Source organism: Sinocyclocheilus grahami, unplaced genomic scaffold (genome assembly GCF_001515645.1).
Source record: "Sinocyclocheilus grahami isolate Dianchi unplaced genomic scaffold, SAMN03320097.WGS_v1.1 scaffold40.1, whole genome shotgun sequence".
Taxonomy (NCBI): Eukaryota; Metazoa; Chordata; class Actinopteri; order Cypriniformes; family Cyprinidae; genus Sinocyclocheilus; species Sinocyclocheilus grahami.
In genome coordinates this window covers 167,897-190,630 of record NW_015505219.1, presented here as the reverse complement: position 1 = coordinate 190,630, position 22,734 = coordinate 167,897, and the positions used below count along the sequence as shown (strand labels likewise).

Here is a 22,734-nt window from a genome sequence, read left to right as displayed (position 1 = left end):
GTGATGGCAAGGTTTAAATGGAATGATTGATGAGATGCTGATTGACAAGTTGATGAGATGCTGATTGACAGGTGTGGGTGATCAGTCTGGGGTGGGCTGATGGAGGAAGGAGCCAGGGTGGAGCCCTGATGTTGGATCTGGGCAGAGCCTGGTGAGAAAAAAAATTGAGGTGGCACCAGGAGAGTTTGAGACAAGGTGGAGCAAAAAGGACAGAGAGACAGAGTGATGCCATTGCACCAGAAGACTAAGGCAGAGCTGCAGGATCGAGGGGCCTTGGAGTACCTGGGGGCTCGGAAGTTCGAGGTGGAGCTGGTGTGAGTGAGAACAAATGAGGAGCCCAGTGGAGCGAAAGGGGATGAGGACCAGCAGTCAATGGTGAAGCCAGGGTGGCAATGGACCAAGACAGAGCAGGAGGAATATGGGAGCCCGGTGGAGACTAAAAGATGACAGACCTTGGTGGAGTCATAGGCTTGGAGGCATGTAGTGGAGCCAGGGAATCTGAGCACCAAGATGTGGGGGATGAAGTATTCAAGATGTAATTGGGACATCTAACCAGCTGGATGGGACTGGCAGAGGAGGAAGAGGTTTGGCTCTGTGGCAAAGTCCAAAAAAACTTCTCATTTGACTGTTTCGGGGGTGGACATGGCAGCAGGCTTTGGCTCTTGGACATACATAATGGCAGGCTCTGGCTCTGGATTAGTGACGGATGTGATGATAAGTGGTGACAGACTAGAGAGGTTTTCCGATCTCAGGGATGATGACGGGAGAAGGCTGGGAGGGCTGTGGCTAAATGGTGATAACCACCTCACTGACAGTTAAGGATGAGCCACTCATCCATAGTGCATAGTCCAAATACTGTGTCAGGGTACAGGTGGTCTCTCCCACTGGCATCACTTGAGCAAGATAGTCATCTAGCCTACTCCAAAAAACACACATTTAGAGTACCATCATTCCAGGACACCTGGAGGCAAATCTCAAGGAACACCTCCACATAGTCTTACAAATGATGGCTATTTTGTTGGATGGAGAGTAGGGGAATATCAGGGTGACATAGGAAAACCCTGCTGACTTCATGTTGGGTCAGGTCTTCTGTGATGAACTCAGAAAATGAACTTAGGGTTTATTGAATGATAACGGTAAACTGGAATGCAGGTGAGTGAACAGGTGACCACAGTGAAACACAGAATGCACTTAACTGAGAGTAACAGTTGTTTCAGATGGAGAAACAACAATAGAGACGATCACAGGAGGCAACAAGATGGAGAAACCACAATGAGGATAATCACAGGTAAGGTAAGAATCCACAGGTAGATAACATGGGAGAGTCTGTATAGCATTTGTGTGAAAACCAATGAGACAAATTACTGTGTTGATGGCAGGGTTTAAATGGAGTGCCTGAAGTGTTGATTGGCAACAGGTATGGGTGATCAGGCTGAGGAGTGTGAGCAGACAGAAGACTGTGGCCACATCCACACGAAGCCAGAGCTTTCACTATCCAATCTTTTGTTTCCTCGTTCTAAAAAAAAGTAAACACGGCATCATCTCAAGACATCTGCGTACACACGAAACCACTGAAACCGACTCAAAACGTGTAACCAACTCAAACTCTGCCACAGAGATACACTAATAATGGAGAAGAAGACTTGGAGCATGTGCATAAACCTTCAGCACAATATACAAACGTGTCATGTGTCATGTTCTCATTGGTTAGTTTTGTCACGTGTTCTCCTCTCTAGTATTTAAGCCCTCTTGTTTGCCATGTTAGTTTGTTGTGTATTGTATGTATGTAACCTGCTGTTGGTGAGTGTTTTGGTCAAGTCTGCTCATGCTATGGTTATGTCTGCTCATGTTTGTGTCTAGTCTTTGTTTTGTATTTGCTCACGTTGGATGGAATAAAACTGCACATGGGTTCTTAACTTGCCTCCAGTGGGATTTGTTACAAAACTTTATAAACTCTTCCCCTTTTTGTTGCAAATTATTACCAAATATCCCATTAAGTGTTTACTCTTAGATGGTTAATGTAATAGTCCTTACTATGCCAAAACTACCGTGAGACCAGTGAATAATCAAGATGCGTCTTGGTATGACTTTTTTTGTTTCCCGGTGCAGTCTCTGTAATGTAGTGTAGTGACTTGAAACTACTGGGCTTGAAACCACCATGAGCACATGCCATAAGACCACCGGACTTGGAACGACTGGACTTGTGACTACTTGGATGGACCTGACCCTTGATGTTGGCTTTAGGATGGATGTGTCCTTGTTTGTTGCAAGCATAAGGGTGAGCGTGTGGTCTGTGGGAGGCATGGCAGTCATGACGCAGGGTTCTGTCATGGGTTCTGGAGCTGAAGCTGATCCTGAAAGGGCGCAATTGAAAAGAGTCTAAGGCCTCGGAAAGACAGAAGTAAACTGTGGAGGCCTTGTAGAAACTAGATCGATGTGACCAAGATCTTACTCCACTTCTCCCACGATAAAGGAAGATCAATTCAGTTTAACAGCTAGTTGTAGAAACTGGCAGAGTGTTCCTTGATGACCATTGGCAGACAGCATTGAGGGATCTGAAGGGTTTGTTAATGCCAGCACTGAATAAACAAATTGGAATATTTTCCTCATACTTTACTTTACTTTACAAATGTGTACCTTAAGTAAAAGATCATCCTGGTTGTGGCTGATGAGGTTAAATCCCCAAGTGATAAAATCCATACCTTCCGAGTTCAACATAAGGGGTGGTCTTCTGTCATGTTACAAATAGGCAGAGGCAACTAAACTCAATTGCATGGTTTATTGGAAGGTAGGTGGTGGAGGATATGTGCAGGTAAGTAGATGAAACACTAGGTCAAATACACTTAACTGGTGACAACAGTCCTTTCTATACAGGTGGACATTAGTGGCAATAGAGCATTTGGAACAAACACAGAGGAACACTGGAGAGGAATGATGGAGGAATACAGACGAGTTACAACGAGGAGATTAAACAGGTAAGTATTTCCACAGGTAAGAAAAAAGGAATCTGAACAGTCTTGTGGGTAACATCGATAAGACTATAAAATGACAGTATGTGGAAGCTGGATTAAATGCATTATCAACAGATGATTACTCGGCAGGAAACTACATTACCCACAATCATTACCAAGGAAAAGGAAAGACTGTGGAAATACATAAAGCACAGTGGTAACAGTGACTTCTCTGAATGGTGGATCTCATTTGGAGGTCCAAATTAAGCATCATTTAAAAAAAAACTTGGAGTTCAGTGACCCAGTGTGGGAGCTAAGATAAACACTGTTTTATATTTTCTAATATATTACTGTATATATAAATTGCCAAATGTTTTTGGATTTTACCTTTGCTTTGCTAGATTAAGTTGAGGTATGTTCCTTCATCCATGCATGTCCGTCTGGCAGTCCTAGATCCATGCAGCTACCATTGAATTGTTTGGTTGAAATGAAAAGTAAAGCTGCATGTTATCAGTGTAGCAGTAGTAGAAATCAGGTGCCTGTACAATAGGTCTAAAAAAAGTAGTATACATTGTCTTCTGGATAGTCATTTGCCTCCAACACACCTGCCTGTAAGTTTCAAGTGATCTCAAGGATCTTGATTAGCTGGTTCATGTATGTTTAATTAAATGTTTAAATAGAACTCTTCTAGAAACTGGCCCTCTCGGAGCAGAATTGGACACCTCTGATGTAGTATGGAGATTCTGTTTTTTTGGAGATGTATTATTTATTGTCTCTTTTGACAGCTGTGTATTGTACAAAAGTGCTGTTCATCGTACAAGCAACTTAAATGTTTTAAAAATTTAAATGTACAAATGGAACACCAGCAAAGGTTAATTAATGTTGTAAAGAGGTTGTTTATTGTTAGTTCACACTATTAAGACATGTCAACAAATTAACCCGTTAATGTTATGAAAGGCACTATTCTAAGTACAAGTTAACATACTGGGTGTTTCCATGCCTACGGCCCAAAACACTGAAACAAGGTCCAGCGTTCCCACTACCCTGCAATGGGACAAGTGTTAGATTAACTAACACTTTATACAGATCTTTGTCTGAAAGTTGTGCTAGTTTGTTATAAATAATCTCTGTAGATTGACGTGTGCCTTTGAACAATTATTTTCTCAATGCACCTTCAGTATGCAGACCATTAATGAGGTTCATATGGTAAATTATGCAACAACTACATTTAGGATCCCTATTCCATATTTCAGGGATGTTTACTGCTTTTCATGTTTGAAATTATTGGTGTTAAACATTAATCTTGGCCTATAATGTCTTGCCAGCTTCTCTAAATGATGTAGGAGCAGAAGTCACTATTATCTAGAATCAGAATGTCTCAGGTTGCGACTGTAACCATGGCTACCTGAAAAGGAACTCAATGTTTTGTCTGAAGGAGCGATGTTTTGGGAATGCTACGTGACTGTGTCTTGAAGCATGTGTTTAATCAGTCCGATGGCATGGTGCACGTAGTGTGACTAGGAAGGTATAAAGCATATCCGGACCAAACAATGTCAGCTTCTGATTGTTGTGTCATTGGACATAGCGACACTTTGGAAACGATAATACCCACTCCACTGTACTGACAAGTGACTGTCTAGTGTACCTCATGGCGAGCACAATTAAGACATGGACACCTGGGACCCTGGTGTGGAGTCAAAATCTAGCATGTAGAACATCAAAATATGTGCAGCGAGGTCTAGCCCACTGCATCACACACATCTTGCAGGGATATCCCTGACAAGAAGGCTTATGAAGCTGCCATACTTCTTGTTAAGTGGGCCCTGACTGCCAAAGATGAACTCTGTCCATTGGCTTCATATGCTAGAGAGATAGCCTTGACTATCTTACTCATTCTCTGCTTGGATGCTGGGGTCCCTCATGTGGAAAGAAGCTATAGTTGTGCCTGTAGGGAAGACAAGTTATCCTAAGACTGTAAATGATTTTAGACCTGTAGCTCTGACATCATTGGTGATGAAATGCTTTGAGAAATTTTTCAGGGATGAACTTTTATTGAAAATTCTAAATCTTTTAGATCCATTGCAGTTTGCTTACCAGGCCAGAAGGGGAGTTGAGGATACCTCATCCACCCTGTTAAATATGATTATGAAACATCTGGAGTAGTGGTGTCCCGGACTAAGGATTTACATAGTCGAATCGAAATTTTCTAATCTTGCCGATAGTCGACTGATAATTGAATCATATATTTGGGGGTGGGGGACAAAATACATTACCAAGAGTCCAGTCAGACATTCACTCAATGCACCTTCAGTATGCAGACCATTAATGAGGTTCATATGGTAAATTATGCAACAACTACATTTAGGATCCCTATTCCATATTTCAGGGATGTTTACTGCTTTTCATGTTTGAAATTATTGGTGTTAAACATTAATCTTGGCCTATAATGTCTTGCCAGCTTCTCTAAATGATGTAGGAGCAGAAGTCACTATTATCTAGAATCAGAATGTCTCAGGTTGCGACTGTAACCATGGCTACCTGAAAAGGAACTCAATGTTTTGTCTGAAGGAGCGATGTTTTGGGAATGCTACGTGACTGTGTCTTGAAGCATGTGTTTAATCAGTCCGATGGCATGGTGCACGTAGTGTGACTAGGAAGGTATAAAGCATATCCGGACCAAACAATGTCAGCTTCTGATTGTTGTGTCATTGGACATAGCGACACTTTGGAAACGATAATACCCACTCCACTGTACTGACAAGTGACTGTCTAGTGTACCTCATGGCGAGCACAATTAAGACATGGACACCTGGGACCCTGGTGTGGAGTCAAAATCTAGCATGTAGAACATCAAAATATGTGCAGCGAGGTCTAGCCCACTGCATCACACACATCTTGCAGGGATATCCCTGACAAGAAGGCTTATGAAGCTGCCATACTTCTTGTTAAGTGGGCCCTGACTGCCAAAGATGAACTCTGTCCATTGGCTTCATATGCTAGAGAGATAGCCTTGACTATCTTACTCATTCTCTGCTTGGATGCTGGGGTCCCTCATGTGGAAAGAAGCTATAGTTGTGCCTGTAGGGAAGACAAGTTATCCTAAGACTCTAAATGATTTTAGACCTGTAGCTCTGACATCATTGGTGATGAAATGCTTTGAGAAATTTTTCAGGGATGAACTTTTATTGAAAATTCTAAATCTTTTAGATCCATTGCAGTTTGCTTACCAGGCCAGAAGGGGAGTTGAGGATACCTCATCCACCCTGTTAAATATGATTATGAAACATCTGGAGTAGTGGTGTCCCTAAAATAATGAAAGCAAACAGGATGTTCTTTCTGCCGTCTCTCTGTGCACATGAGTGCGAAACTCCATGTATATCTTTGCCTTACAGACATAAAAAATATATCTTTAGAGAGTGAAATGTCTACTTTCAAATAAACCAATTCAAATGGAAAACTAACATTCTCAGATTATGTATGTATCCGTATGAAACATGCATCATCCATAATCATTACTTCTGCCGGTGTGCTGTGGCAAGCTTTATGCGTGTTCTTGAGCGCTTATTAGGCTATGTAAGCAATTAAAGGCTCATTATAATGATTTAAATGGTTTATTAATAAACGTCCGATTAGTCGACTAATGCTTAAAATGAATGACTACTAGTCAACCAGAAAAATCCTTAGTCGAGGGCAGCCCTAATTAAACGTCAGCGAAACCCTAAGAATTCACAATTTTTTTTTACAATAGTGCTCTCATTATAACGTTATGTAGCCTGTGTGACAGTATTATTAATGTTCTGCATTTCTGTTTTGAGCTGCGCACGCTGAAGATGACCAGTAGAATAAAGCATTTGATAGCAGGTTTTTAATCAATGGGATTTAACTCATCATTTATCTCATATAGAATATGCTTCGTTATTTATGCAACAAAACGTTAATATTACGACTTATAGCTATCTGCACAAAATGCCCCGAATGCACATGTGTCTGTGTAGCTCTGAATTAACTTGTAGATGTGTTCTTCACACAACAACATGCAGAAACACGGCAACTAAACTCAAAAAATTCACTGTTCAATGTTTTATTATAATAGTGTTCTCATTATAATGTTATGTATATGACAGTCCCAGTCATAGTTAGGCCTATTAATATTCTGCATTGTTGTTTGTCCTGCTCGCGCTGCACACTGAAGAGAAAATCACCGTATAATGAAGCGCTTTAGCCTACTGCAGCGTAACTCAACCAAATGCATCTTATACAAGATAAATAATATATACGATATACAGTATATAAGCCGGCTGAAATGTTTTGAAATCACTTGTACCCTACCTGATCGAAAACATACAGTCTTTCACTCTGCCTGTGTCTTTGTTAAAGTTTTAAATCTCTGCCGCCAAAATGCTCCTCTGTCGGTCACGGATTATGGAACGTGAAACTTAAATCTATAAGGGGTGGTTGGATTTATTCATGCACGTTAAAATATTTATTTAAAGCTTCTTTCTTTTCAGATTTTTATTTACAGCATTATCTTAATAGGCTGTATATTAACTTATTGGGAGAAAACCAGTAGTTCTATGTGAAATCAGCACCTCTATATAGCCAAAATGGCATGATCATAACACCTCTGCGAATATTTGACTGTGAGATTGGTAGTCGAATCTGGCTCCTCTTATCGAAGTATTGAATCGTTGACTATTCGGGGTCACCCCTAATCTGGAGGGAAGTAAAACCCATGTTAGATTGCTTTTTGTTGATTTTTTTGTCAGCTTTGAATACTATTCAGCCACACGTTTTAATAAAGAAATTAATTTCAGAGTTTAAATTAGAATTGAAGATAGTGGGTTGGTTATTAGATTTTTTAAGTGATAGAATGCAGAGAGTGAGAGTAAACAGCATCTTCTCAGATACAGGCTCTCCTCAAGGATGTGCTCTCTCGCACTTGCTCTACATTTGATCTACTAGCGATTGTATGAGTAAACACAGACAGGTTCATTTAAAAATGTGCTGATGATACTGTTATTGTTAGTCTGTTGACTAAGGATGAGAATTGTCATGGTCCAGTGGTGAATGATTTTATGACATGGTGTGACAGTGCTTTTTTGCAAGTAAACATACAAAAGACCAGAGATATGGTAATTGATTTTAGATCTAGTCCTCCAGCTCCTCAACCTGTAATTACAAGTACCTTGGGCTTATCATTGATAATAACTTGCGTTTTGATACTCATGTTGAAGCAGTATGCAAAAAAGGCCAGCAACGGTTACACCGTCTTCGGAGGCTCTCTATTTTTAATATTAGTAGGACTCTTATGACCATGTATAATAAATCTTATATTGAATCTGTACTTTACCAAACCAACAGCATATAGAAAAGCAATGTAAATGTTAAACATCGGAGTTTATTAAATGGCATTGTCATCATAAATGTATAATAAATTTGAATCTTGGAACACTGAACCTTGAACAATTGATCAGTTGTCAGTTATCTGTCGGCAACCGACAGGACAAGAAGGTCTCCTACTTTCTTAAGAGATGTTATTGCCAGAGAAAACACTGTTTTTCATTCTTCTGGAACAGATTCCATAAGCTTAAACAGAGCCATAGACAGACCTTACACAACAGTGGCCAGATCCCAGGCTGGTTACCCTCATGCCGCTTGCAGGCCTCAGCCTTGAAGTACCACAGAGGAAACGTGACACCAGCAGATTTCTTCCCAATGACTCCCCAACCAAAGGTGTGTGGTAAGCAGCTATGGCTGCCATGTAGACCTTTAAAGTAGAGGAACCTCCTGCAGGAACTCCAGCACTGAACTGATCAGGCAGTTAACTGGGTCCAGCTGGTGATTTCTGCTCCATAAAGTGAAAATAGTCCACTTCAGGGCATACAGTTTCCTCATGGAGGGAGCTCTGAAGTGAAGTATGGTCTCAACTACCTCAGTTGAAAGACCTATGAAAGTCAATAAGTTGGCCCCCCTCAGAGGCAAAACCCATAGTTGACACAAATATGGGCAGAGGTGAAGAATTTTACCCCCTTTATCTGCCTGATACAAAAAAGTGCCTCCTGAAAGTGCCAATAGTGATGTTCATTTTGATTGTTTTTCCTAACAACTGATGCTTGTTAACTGATCAACCATTACATGGCAAGATTGTGGATGGGCGATATCTTATCGTTTGCGATATACCGGTAAAAATTCTCCCCACGATAAGAATTAGTCTTCCTGAGATAATAACGATAAAGTCTAGTTGTTGACATATTTCTGTGTGCGACAGTGCGGAGCGACATCATGGAAAGTGGATGTGAAATTGAGGAGGAGTAGCCTATATCGCTAAATGAGGAGCTCGAGCTGTAACTGGTTTGGTTAGGGCTGTACAGTGCACAAAAAATGTACTACATGAATATGTCTGAATAAATGAACTACAGTAGCACGTGTGCGATACAGTTTTGCATGTGTATAAGCCTGTTTACAAACCTGTTGTCCAACAAAGATATAATTTATTGACATTCTTTTTCTCCAAATTAACTTAATAACATAGTCAAGTGTTTGAAATACTTCTTTTTGTGACCAGACGTGGTTTCATATTACAGAATGATAGTATTATATACAGTGATAAAGGCCATGTCGATTAACATTGCATTATAAATATACTTTCCTTATAAAAATACCCAAGATTTAAGAACACAGATAAACCATATATTTTGTGCAGTCGTATGTTTATTTTCCTCAAGTTTCATCAGTTTTATTCAGCGATAACTGGATACCTTCCTGGAGCATCGTCAGTAGTATTTCTTCTGCTATGGATATGAATATGTTCTATAAATAACTATCCAGTATTTGAGGTCATTACATTGTTTAGAGCATTAAAAAAAAGTTTAAAAAATATATATATTTCATTCATAAGTTATGCTACGTCCTTGGTAGAGGACATCGGGACTCAATTTCTTTAAAAAAAATAAAAAGACATGAATGATCATGCATAGGCAAATTTATTTATTTTTTTTAAATCATCAATATATTTTTAGTTTTCAGGATTTTTTTTACCAAACTTTGCATAAAGATAATTCGCAACTATGTTATAACAGAATAATTTGATTTACCATTTTTCTTCATGCAAAATGTGTGTAAAATGGCCACAAACAGGTTTTCTCATTCATTATATATAATGTATCTATAAACTAAATCTAATTTGCATATTAATGTGTTTTTGGGCATGTAATGAAAAAAGAAGTGATATATTGAGAGTAATAATTGACAAGATATAAAGATATATCATATTTCATAGGAATATTGACATATTTTCTTTACCTATTCATTTGTTGTGTCTCCCAAAATGTATAATAAACATGCTTTTAGTCCTGGTGTCCTCATATGAGGACATGTATGAAATCAACCTCCTGTTTCGTAACAGAAAGTCATATTTTGATTTAAAACCCCATAACATTTTCCTGAGATGTTGATTTATGACACACAATTTAAAAATGTGTCCGATTTAAATGACAATTACAAAATTTCCATAAGAGTGTCACTAAATTAATATCAGACATTTTTGAAGACCAAGGAGAGGGGGTGGTGATGGTGAGACATCCAAACATTTAGTATCTCTGAAAAGCCCTGAATGTGCTCTGTACAGGACATCCTGACTTAAAACTGTGGCATGTATAGTCTCAGAGAAATTCACTAAAATATAATGTCCTCATATGAGGATGCAGGGTCTCAGGAGGATAATGCTCACCCTATTTTGGGTAAAAATAGGAAAGATAATACTTTTCTTAAAAGAAACAGGATTCCCTGAATTATCGTCATTGATATCGTTATCGTAATAAATACCAGAAATATCGTGATATATTTAAAGCCCATATCGCCCATCCCTAGTGTGAAAACACTCCAAATCCTTTGGACCGTGCAACCCTTGACATCAAGCAGAGCGCCCAGAAGTATAAGAGGGCACCTGTAATGCACATCATCAACTTATTTTGTCTTCAGGATCCATTTGTTTGTGTACGTGTGAAGGATAATGTTATTGAGTAGAACTCTGCGAAACATTTTAGGTAGTGTGTGCCTCCATTTGAGGACCTGAGGGCATGCATGATTGATGCGTTTTTTTGTGATGCGTTTTTTTTTCTTCAGTTTTTTGAGGAAATTGCATGTGCTCATTGTAAAAATTTCTCAGTGGTAAAGAAACCGTTTGCACTGTCCCTATTCTCATGGGATGTGGGATGTTCAGACTCTTGGGTGGAACACCTTCAACTTCTAAGAGAGACTGGATGTGCCAGGTATGATGCATTTGCAAGACTGACTGAAAGAGACAGGTAAGAAGATTTTCTTTTAGGTTCTCTTCTGAGGGATCGTAGTCAGTGTTTACTCAAGCATGTTAGGCTCTTAAGGGAGTCTTATGTTAGGCTCTCATAGCGACACATTCTATATTGTTCTCGTAGGTTTCTTTAAAAAGTGTTTGAAGCTGATGCTTAAAGTAAGCACGCTTAGCTTTTGAGGGAGTTAAATGCATGTTGTGTGATGTGGTCATAATAATGGGTTCTACCTGGGCTTGACTCTCTCTTGAGGGATGAGAGTTGAGTTCCTGCACTCTGTGGTTCAGTTCCAGAGGCTGCCATTGTGGTGAGGCATGCGGGATTGAGCACAGGGGTTGTAGGCGGGGCATGGGAGGAGTATAATGCTCTGTTCGAGCTCCTCTCGTTACCTCCAGTACTGCTCAAAACAGTATTGGAGGTACCCCCTCAATTTAATGCAGTCTGTGAGATAGACGGTCCTTCTGTGTCTTGGGAGATGTTTAATGACAGTCCTCACTGGTACCTCATTGGAAGGGACATCCTGAGTGGAAGTTTATCAATGATATACCTGTTAAAAAATGGTTTCTTTTGATGGCTATCCCTTTTTATGAAGGTTGTAGCAAGATACCCCTCCCCAGTGATTTTGGGTTTTAAGTAGGGTTCTTTTAGGAGCATCTCGGGTCGGGCTGCCTCCAAAATATTTACTGTGGCCCAGCTATAACATCATCAAAGTTACTAGCTGTCTAAGGACAGTTACCTCTGACAAGCTGCTTTTTGGTCGGGTGAAGCAAGAAGTCCCTCACTAAAGTACAGTATGAATATTGAAGTAGGGTTTCTTGCTCCATTCTCATAATACATGCAAGGTCGGGCTGACTCCCCAGAAATGGTAGCTGTCTGAGCATAGTTTCCCTAGTTTAGTTTGGGCTGTTTCCCTTGTAATTAAAGGGTTTCATGTAGATGGCCCATTGTCTTTAGAAATTATAGCTGTTTGAGGATAGTTGTGTTCCCAACTTGGCTGAATGGGATATCCCTTCCTAAATATTATGTGTTGGTTGGGTTCCCCATTTGCCCTAAGGTGTTTTAGCTGTCTGGAGCATCACTGGCGTACCCCTTTTTGAATCGGTTTGCCTACTTTTTTGGTGCTCTCTCACCAGGTGGACAAGCATGCACCGCAGCATGGCACAGTGGCTATTTTGCTCCCCATAGTGTTCACTAGAGGCAATGTGAGTTCCCTTGAAGGGGAATGTCTCAGGCTACGCATGTAACCATGGTTACATATTTAACCCGAGACGTTTGGATTGATGTTTATATAGTTTTAAATTTATAACAAATGCCAATATTATTTTATAATTTTATTCTACAATTTTATAGCTATTCATGTTTTTCATTCTTGTTCACCTGTTCGTATTCAGTTCATTATCTTGCCTACTTAAATTCCTCTGTTTGTCTTCGTTTTTTGTCCGTTATTGTTATATTGCCGTTTTCCCAGTGGCTCTACCTGAACTTGTTTTTTTTAATAAATACTTTTGTTTTTGGAACTTTGTTGCACCTTCCTTCATCTTTTAACATCATCTTTTGTATTTTACATTATTTCTGAATGTAACAAATTGCAAATTTTTAAAAATATTGACTGATATGTCTAACCAGTTTCTTTAAATGATCTTTTAACTGTTTAACTGATAGTGTTAATTTATCACATTTCTTACTGTCGGTTAATGGTTAACTGATTATTAACCGACCATTAATTATGGTCATCCCTAGATGCCACATATTCTTCATTTGAAAATTTGTTGCCAAAGGTAAATTATTCTGTTTATAGATTATAATATTAATAAAGTATTTTCATATAAGAAATACTAGAATAATTTAATTGTTTGCAACAATTATGAGGTTAGCGTGATTTTAATGTACGATCAATATCTCTTCCTCCTTTATGAGATTAGCCTTCTTCCTCTTCTTGGCCAGGTTATGTTTCTCCATGTTGTAAACTGTAGGGCTAAGGCTTCTAAATCAGGGCATTTTTAAATGACAATTATTTTCAGCTGCCACATTTATCAATATCGGATCTTTTGTATGATGGGATACAAATGTTTCATGAACCACACGTGAACTCTGTCGTAATTTGATCTGTGCGCTCATATAAATGAGGGCCAAGGAGAGCAGCTTGCCCTGAGACCACAGAAGGATCTGATGTGCCCCTTTGTAAAGTGGATGCAACCACAGACTTCCCTGGTGATTTATGTAAGAGACCACCAATGTGTTGTCTGTGCAGACAAGCACACGATGGCCCCTCAGGTCTGGGAGAAAGTGCTTCAAAGCTAGAAAAACACCTTTCAACTTCAGTCAGTTTATATGCAATGAGCACTCACTCATGGTCACTCCCCAGCCTGTGAAGTATGTGGCTGTCGTAAGCATTGCATGATGACAAGGAGCTTCCAGCAAGAGACCCTGGGACAAGAACCGAGATTTCTTCCACATAAACAAGGTACAAAGTCACCTGCTCGTAACCTTGATCATGCAGAATGCCAAAATGTATCACGTTGGATGCAGCTGCCATCAGACCTAACAGAATCTGCAACTGTGACAGTGAGTGACTGGCCTAGCTTTAGCTAGTTTATGGCTGCAAGGATTGAATTGATATGAGCGGGAGACAGACTTGCCTGCATCATTGTCGAATCCTTTACCGAGCTTAAATAAGTAGCTCTCTGTATTGGACAAAGCTCACTTTTCTTGGTGTTCAGCCTTAACCGAAATTTAGTTGATACAGATCTCTCTCAGGTGAAGGAACTCATTTTCTAAGACCGTCTACAGTTCTTGTTCCATTACCAGAGACATCTCGGCATCCACCACTGTGGGTAGGACCTTGTTGAAACAAGGGGGAAGAGAACCATATCCCATTTCCGCAACATTCCTAGGCAGAGACTGGACCAAAAACTGAACCAGAAACCGCTGCGCCCTGAAATACCAAAGGTGGTGGGGTTGGCTGATTGACCTCCCGAGGACACTTCGCAGGGGCCTGCTATCAAAGTCCTGAGCCCTGCAGCATTATGACTGAAGCCCTCTTTGAGAGGATGATGGTCCTCAGACCCTGCATAAAGTTTCCTCCCTGCATTTTGGTTGCATACCAGTAATACAGTTGCTGCCTTGGCATCGGGAGATCCAAGCCTCTTAATTCTATTTTGCTTCCCTTGAGAAGAAACACCAACATGGGCGGAGCTATATATGCAGAAGCGTTCCCAAAGAAACACTACTTCTGATGCAGCACAAGCACCCTTGAAAGGGAACCAGGAACTGAAGGAACAAGATGGCTTTGGTGGCCATCATTTAGGAGCAGATATCTGGCATATAGGTGAAGAGGCACTGTCTATGACATTGAAACTTAGAAACTAAGACATTGTTTCCTACAGATAGATATTGTAAACATGCAATTCAGAGATTGTTTCACAAGTCACTCTGGCCAACCTCAGTCACCTGTACACGTTTTTGTACATTTGTGCTAGCCAAATAATTTATATCTTCTGTCGTTGTTATGTTTTTGTACATTTGTGCTAGCCAAATAATTTATATCTTCTGTCGTTGTTATGTTTTTGTACATTTGTGCTAGCCAAATAATTTATATCTTCTGTCGTTGTTATGTTTTTGTACATTTGTGCTAGCCAAATAATTTATATCTTCTGTCGTTGTTATGTGCTTGTGCAATAGTCAAAATAAGTGTGTGAAGTGTGGTTAGATGAAGCGTGGTTAGAGATGAATCCATCCTTGTCAGGTTTTTAACCCATCTATTTTCTTCTTTGTTTTCAGAAATGGAAGAATATGTGGCAACATTCAAAGGTTCAGAATACTTCTGCTATGACCTTTCCCTGAACCCAATCCAAAGCAGCAGTGATGAAATCACGCTGTCATTCAAAACACTCCAGAGAAATGGACTGATGCTTCACACGGGAAAATCTGCTGACTATGTCAACCTGGCTCTGAAAAACGGAGCGGTGTCTCTTGTCATAAATTTGGGTTCTGGGGCGTTTGAAGCTCTGGTGGAACCAGTCAATGGAAAATTTAATGACAATGAATGGCATGATGTAAAAGTAACAAGGAATTTGCGTCAGGTAATAGAGCTACAGTAGCTAAGAGGGCATCAAACCGATGAACACAGTAATGATTTAGTCAATATAGCATTACATGCGTTAGATGAAATTATCACTTTATATGGTATTAACATTACCATAGAAATAATTCCTAAGAGCCTAAAGTACCTATTTCAAGCAGGGTCATACTTATATACCTATTATCTCATTTGTATCTCTTGAAATGTCTTCTGAAAAACATGACTGTCTGCAGGCATGTGTGCTAGATAGTATAGAGCAGGGTGAGCTCTGCACTTGGAGAGCAATCTTCCTGCCGTCTTCAGTTCCAACCTTGCTACTGTAAATACCTGTCATTTTCAATTAATCCTGATCTACTTGGCTAGCTGGTTCAGGTGGCTTTTATTAAAATTGGAGCTAAACTTTCCAGGACAGGACTTTCTCAAGGAGCAGGGTTGGCTATCCTTGTAAAATCAAATGTATTATTTATTAATAAGTTGCTTATTTATAGTTAATTCTGCACAATATGGCAACAGGTCAAAGTTTATTATTTTTTTAAATAGGACAAGAAATAAACAAAACTATAAAATATGTTTGCCTATGCGTTTAACAACACCTTGCCTTTAGGCCTTCCACAACAATTTCAGGCACTGTTCCCTGGAGACATTCCAAAACCTAATGAGATGCTTAGACAGCATGTTTAATCGTCATATCCACACTCCAAATTGGAACATGCACATGCATCCTTTATAACAACCCCAGAATGGACTTTGACAAGCACAGTACACCCCAATATCTGTTATGTGTTTTATCTTAGTAACATGGCAACACTGACCTAACTGTAAATTAGATCGGATTTGTTGTGCACTTCACACGAGAAGCGATATTGGTATAGCATGTGTGAGTAACTTTTAACAAAGATGACCTTGATGGCTGTGGAAAAAATTTGCTCACCCCTGTTAAAATTTCAGCTTTTCGAGATGTTTCCATCTTTTTGTTTAATAATAAAACCATTCAAATTCATGTAAGAAACAAACAGAAACTTTTAAGAAATAAGGAAAAATAAAAACCTAAAATGATGTTGTTGTATGAATATGCACACTTTTTTTATAAGACATGGTACTCTGTTTGGAATTAACCACATTCAAAGTCTTACTGAAAAGTAATTATAATAATTCATAAATGATTTGAGGGATTCTGATTAACTTGGAATAAAAAATAAGTAGGATTTTCTTTAGCATATTCTTGGTTTCATTTTACTGCCAAAGACATGGCCTTCAATAAAAATACAAAGTGTGTGCTGCTTCTCTTCTGTTGGAACTGGGGCAGTAGACAAGATACACTCTAAAATAAATCTGAAAAAAAATAGGGCACAATATCCTGTATAATTTGAAGGAATATTTTGTATTTATTCTTTACAGGTGTTTTTACCAGTAGAATTTTACTCTTCATTGCAATGTGTTTTAGGGTTAACAGAAATGTCCGTAAAATTAATGGATAATGTCGTGTGTAATGAGCTGCCAGTTCTGTTTCTGTTATTTTACAAATTAATTTTTTTACAGTGTAGCAGGAATCACAGAAAGTCCCAAATACCAGAAGAAACAAACAGAAACTTTTAAGAAATAAGGAAAAATAAAAACCTAAAATTATGTTGTTGTATGAATATGCACACTTTTTTTATAATAAGACATGGTACTCTGTTTGGAATTAACCACATTCAAAGTCTTACTGAAAAGTAATTATAATAATTCATAAATGATTTGAGGGATTCTGATTAACTTGGAATAAAAAATCAGTAGGATTTTCTTTAGCATATTCTTGGTTTAATTTTACTGCCAAAGACATGGCTTTCAATAAAAATACAAAGTGTGTGCTGCTTCTCTTCTGTTGGAACTGGGGCAGTAGACAAGATACACTCTAAAATAAATCTGAAAAAAAATAGGGCACAATATCCTGTATAATTTGAAGGAATATTTTGTATTTATTCTTTACAGGTGTTTTTACCAGTAGAATTTTACTCTTCATTGCAATGTGTTTTAGGGTTAACAGAAATGTCCGTAAAATTAATGGATAATGTCGTGTGTAATGAGCTGCCAGTTCTGTTTCTGTTATTTTACAAATTAATTTTTTTACAGTGTAGCAGGAATCACAGAAAGTCCCAAATACCAGAATATTTTGGCAAAACTTGCAGGCCTCCATTAAAAACCTGATAACAACAGAGTAAATACAGCAGCAATGGCTTTAAAAAAACAATCCTTGTGGTATAACTTGAACAGAGATCCCTCTGTGATATGACCAATCTGGAGCTCTTTTGTAATTAAGGAAGAGTGGTAAAACATTGACAAATTAGGATGTGCTAAGTTGATATAGTCTTATTTAAAAAGAGCAGTTTGCTATATTAAAATCAAAAGGTTGTTCAATTCAGTATTAGTTGAGATGTGAGAATTTTCTTTTTTTTTCTACCCCCCCTAAAAGTTTGTATTTGTTTGTTACATGAATTTAGTTGATTTCAATAGAACATTAAATGTGCAAAAAGATCTGACATTATTTTACTTGGATTCATTAAAAGCAGGAATTTTACAAACAGTGTTTAGACTTTTTATATCCACTGTATGTAAAGCATTCCAAATCATTAATTTGTGAGGTGCAATTGGGTTTAAATGACCAACACACTAGGTTTTGGAACAGGACCATGATGTCCATTTTTTATTGTAAAATAAGTATCAACTAAATAGCAAAGATGGGGCCAGATTTACTAAACAGAGCAAATTAGCACAAGACAGCAATCTCAGCAAAGTGCTTATGGGAGTGGAAAATTCTGTGGGTGATTTAATAACCAAATTAAAGAGCAAAGATGCAGCCATCTCATATCCATAATGACTAGTACAATCTAGCAAATTAGCAACTATTACAGTCATATCAATGGCAAAATGAGTTAAGACATTTTTTTGAGGTGCGTTACATAATGGTGCAAACCTTAGTAAATCACCTTGTATTATTCTTTTAAATACTTCCCTCCCATAAAATTGTGTACCCAAAAGTGAAACTCCTACAAATGCATATGCAATAAGGTCAGCCGCAAAAATAACCTTCCGCACCTCTTCAGCTAATTTTTCACTGCGTGTCTTAAGTAAATCCAGAGAGTAGTTCTTTAACACCCCAGCAAAGTGCTTATGGGAGTGGAAAATTCTGTGGGTGATTTAATAACCAAATTAAAGAGCAAAGATTTAGCCATCTCATATCCATAATGACTAGTACAATCTAGCAAATTAGCAACTATTGCAGTCATATCAATGGCAAAATGAGTTAAGACATTTTTTTGAGGTGCGTTACATAATGGTGCAAACCTTAGTAAATCACCTTGTATTATTCTTTTAAATACTTCCCTCCCATAAAATTGTGTACCCAAAAGTGAAACTCCTACAAATGCATATGCAATAAGGTCAGCCGCAAAAATAACCTTCCGCACCTCTTCAGCTAATTTTTCACTGCGTGTCTTAAGTAAATCCAGAGAGTAGTTCTTTAACACCAAAAGATGGTTTGTGCTGCCACAAGATGTTAGTAAATCTGGCTCATGGTGAGTAAACAAACACAGCAGTGCATACACAATGAAAATGAATGACACTTCAATTCAATAAAGCAATAATCCACAAGAGGCCTTGTTTATGATTACCAAGCATCTATTAATCTAGAATTAAGGCCCTAACTACTATGTACTTACATTTAAATGAATCATTTGTTACAATGCACTTTTTGCGCACATGTTTTTACATTATACTTATATATATTTTTTAATAACTGCATGTAATTACATCTATAATTAATTTCTGTAACTACATTTATAATTAAACTGTTGACCCATCCCTTACACCTTAACCCACCCTTAAACCTACCCAAACCACCAAACCTGTCCCTAACCTTACCCATATCCCACCACAATAGCATCAAAAGTGTTTTACAATACATTATGAACACAAGTACATTGAACTTATTTTCTGATGTAAGTACATTGTAGTTAAGGCCACTTTATATATAGTGGGACCTTAAAGTCAGATACTAACAGATACTAAGCATATCAATTATTGTTTATTTTTATGCAGTTACTAATATGCTTTGTAAAACTAATGTTGCTCGTGGAATGTGTCATGCTACTAACCAACTGCTTCTTAATCTTTAACAAACTATGTACTAACCTTGGTAATCATCATATCTTTAGTCGCTATTCTATTCACACTTTTTAATTTCCTTTCTCCTTTTCCACAAAGCACTCAGGCATTGGACATGCTATGGTAAACAAACTACATTGTTCGGCAGATATTATTCTAATTGATTCTTATTTAGGGTATGCTGTATGTTATTTGATCTTTCCTTGATTTGTAGACATCAAAAAATCGGAACTGGTTGGTTACTTATTGATTTTTAGATTTTTTTCTGTTTAATCTGCTTAATTTAGTTTTCCAGCAGCCTTTTCCCCATTTTTTTTTGTCCAGTTCACTTTGAACCACTTTAGAAGCATCATCCCGAACATTTTACACAGCAGTAGTTTGAAACATGTCCTAGCTGCCACAGTCAGTTCTATTCCCTCCCACTCCGCATGGTCTGCAAAATGCTGTGCTGATAAAATGCATCCATAATCAATGTTTGTCTTTAACTCGCTGTGTTTTTTTTTACTCTAGTCCCTCCTTGTGCCACTTTTTGAAATGTTTTAGGTATCATAATTTAATATGACACTATATATACCAGGGGTGGCGAATGTCGGTCCTGGAGAGCCACAACCCTGCAGAGTTTTGCTTCAACCCTAATCAAACACACCTGAACAAGCTAATCAAGGTATGAATGGTTACTAGGAAGCTACAGGCAGGTGAGTTTTAATTAGGGTTGGAGCTGAACTCTGCAGGGCTGCGGCTCTCCAGGACCGGAGTTCGCCACCCCTGATATATACACATAAAATTGTAAAATCTGATTTTATGTGAATGCACAAAAAAAAGTGGCATGAGATTTTCATTTCTTCACCAAACTGTGGCACTGCTTAAAATAGATTTAAACCCTGTTGCATGGTTTCCTTTTAATTTACTTACCAGCAAACATACTAAAAAGACTTTCCTAGTTACTAACACCATTTTTGTGTCTGTCAATTCATTTTAAGTTGCTATGGGGCATTACTAACACATTCTTTTGTTTAATACATCAACACGTGATTACATTTAAGTAAATGAAGTCTTCAAAGCTATCCCTTCAAATTTATGCAAAATATCAAAGAAAAAAGAGACATAAAAATGGGTTTTAGACTAAAACAAATAAAGGAAAATTGTCTGTTTTACTGAATGTAACCCTGGTTCCCAAAGAGACTGTGTAATGACATTGGGGAACATGAGAGTGGTCACAAGGTCTGAAGCCCTTTAGAATCACACCAACTCATTGGTTGATGGTGCTAAAGTGCCGCTCATAAGGAGCTGCATAACAGCACCCTTATAAATGTGCCCTTGGTGCCATTGATTTTCTGCAAGATGCACAAAACTATGCAGTAGGCCATTGGCTAGTTCCATTGGCTATACTGTTACTGCATAGGTTTGTGTATCAGAATGTGCCAAGGAAGTGGCTGGTTTGTCTCTCTTATTGCGAGGGTGCACGTGTTGGAAAATAGCTGTCTGCTTTTTATTGAACTGATCTTCTTTACCACCAGCTAAATATTGTCACCAAAGAGCCCTGAATGAGGCATGGCCACATCCAACAGAAAGGCTTTGTCTCTGTCTGTAAAATCACAATCATTCCCAAAGCCTTATTCACAAGAGAATTGGTCAGTGGTCAGTTCACCATCCAGATCCTGAATAGGAGACACATGTTGTGCATATCATAACTGACAATGAAGTGCGTGCTTTGAGGGAGAACTCATTGAACATCATCTTGTCACTCAAAAGAGGAATAACTCACTTTAAGATGAGCGCCTAGACAAAATAGACTGAAACTGTAAGGCACAGAAAATAAGAAAATCTAATGGTGAGCCTATAAATGTACTGGTATGAAGCTCCTTCGGACTCATACAGGCACCATCAACCAATGAATTGCTGTGATTCTATAGGGCTTCAGATGTTGTGAGCACTTACAGGTTCCCCATTGCGTTATTACGCAGCACTGTGTATCTACAAAAGAAACAGAAACCGAAATCCAGACAGTAGCAAACTGGCATCTGTATAACCTTTTTCCTGTGGTTTGTTCTTTAGGTAACAATATCTGTGGATGGAATACTGACCACCACAGGATATACTCAAGAGGACTACACCATGCTTGGATCTGATGACTTTTTCTATGTTGGAGGAAGTCCTAGTACAGCCGACCTGCCGGGATCACCTGTTAGCAACAACTTTATGGGTTGTCTAAGGGAGGTAAAGAACCTGTTATAAGATGTACAGAGGAAGCTTGAAAAAGCATTATAAAGCTTTTGTTTGTCCAATGTTAATAGATCCATTGATATCAAAAGAGAAATCGTCTAAATTGTGTTTGCAGAACAAAACAGATACAAATCGTGTTTCAAAAGTGTTTCAATTTATTTCTGTTCAATTGACATTGTTTTATATTTATAGGTTGCGTATAAAAACAATGAAATTCGACTGGAGCTGTCCAGACTGGCCTTTAAAGGCGACCCAAAAATGAAGATCCATGGAGTTGTTGCCTTTAAGTGTGAGAATGTTGCCACATTAGATCCCATCACTTTTGAGACACCAGAATCCTTCATCACGCTTCCTAAATGGAACACTAAGAAAACCGGTTCTATTTCCTTTGACTTCCGCACCACTGAGCCCAATGGACTTCTCCTCTTTAGCCATGGGAAACCTAAGCAACAGACAAAAGAGGCCAAGAGCCCTTTCACACAGAAGGTAGACTTTTTTGCCATTGAGATGCTGGATGGTCTTTTGTATCTGCTTCTGGATATGGGATCAGGCTCAACCAAGACACTGGCTGTGAACAAAAAAGTGAACGATGGAGAGTGGTATCATGTGGACTTCCAGAGGGATGGAAGATCAGGTAATATTTTGCTGACTTTTGTAGCGTTAGTAACAGGAGTGTATTTCATTGGCTGACTATGGTCACATCGTCCATTGTTACAAACATAGTTCAATGATTTGGTGTTTCCTGAAACTACCATTCAAACAACCATTCACAAAATGTTCCATTCCATTGTGTGGTTGGAACTACAGCTCTCCACCTGTGGTTAGAAGCATGGTTTGTTTTTGGTCTGTGGTGCCCTATATGCCTTACATGCAGAAACATATGCACAAAGATACTGTATACAGCAAAAAAAAAAAAAACAGAAATAGCAGTAGTAAATTCACTACTATTTTGATTTGCCATCTTTCCATATATATATATATATATATATATTTAGGGGCATCTCACTAAATTAGAATGTTGTGGAAAGGT

The 22,734-nt window shown here is 38.5% G+C and overlaps 1 protein-coding gene across 1 annotated transcript in view; it reads left to right on the top strand.

Moving 5' to 3' along the window:
- Nucleotides 1–22,734, top strand: part of LOC107582113 (neurexin-1a-like) — a 189,466-nt gene that overhangs the window by 25,500 nt on the left and 141,232 nt on the right. The window contains exons 4-7 of the mRNA XM_016267851.1: nt 15,038–15,339; nt 19,581–19,604; nt 21,537–21,698; nt 21,897–22,338. Coding sequence (XP_016123337.1) covers nt 15,038–15,339; nt 19,581–19,604; nt 21,537–21,698; nt 21,897–22,338 — 930 coding nt within the window. The remainder of the gene's footprint in view (nt 1–15,037; nt 15,340–19,580; nt 19,605–21,536; nt 21,699–21,896; nt 22,339–22,734) is intronic.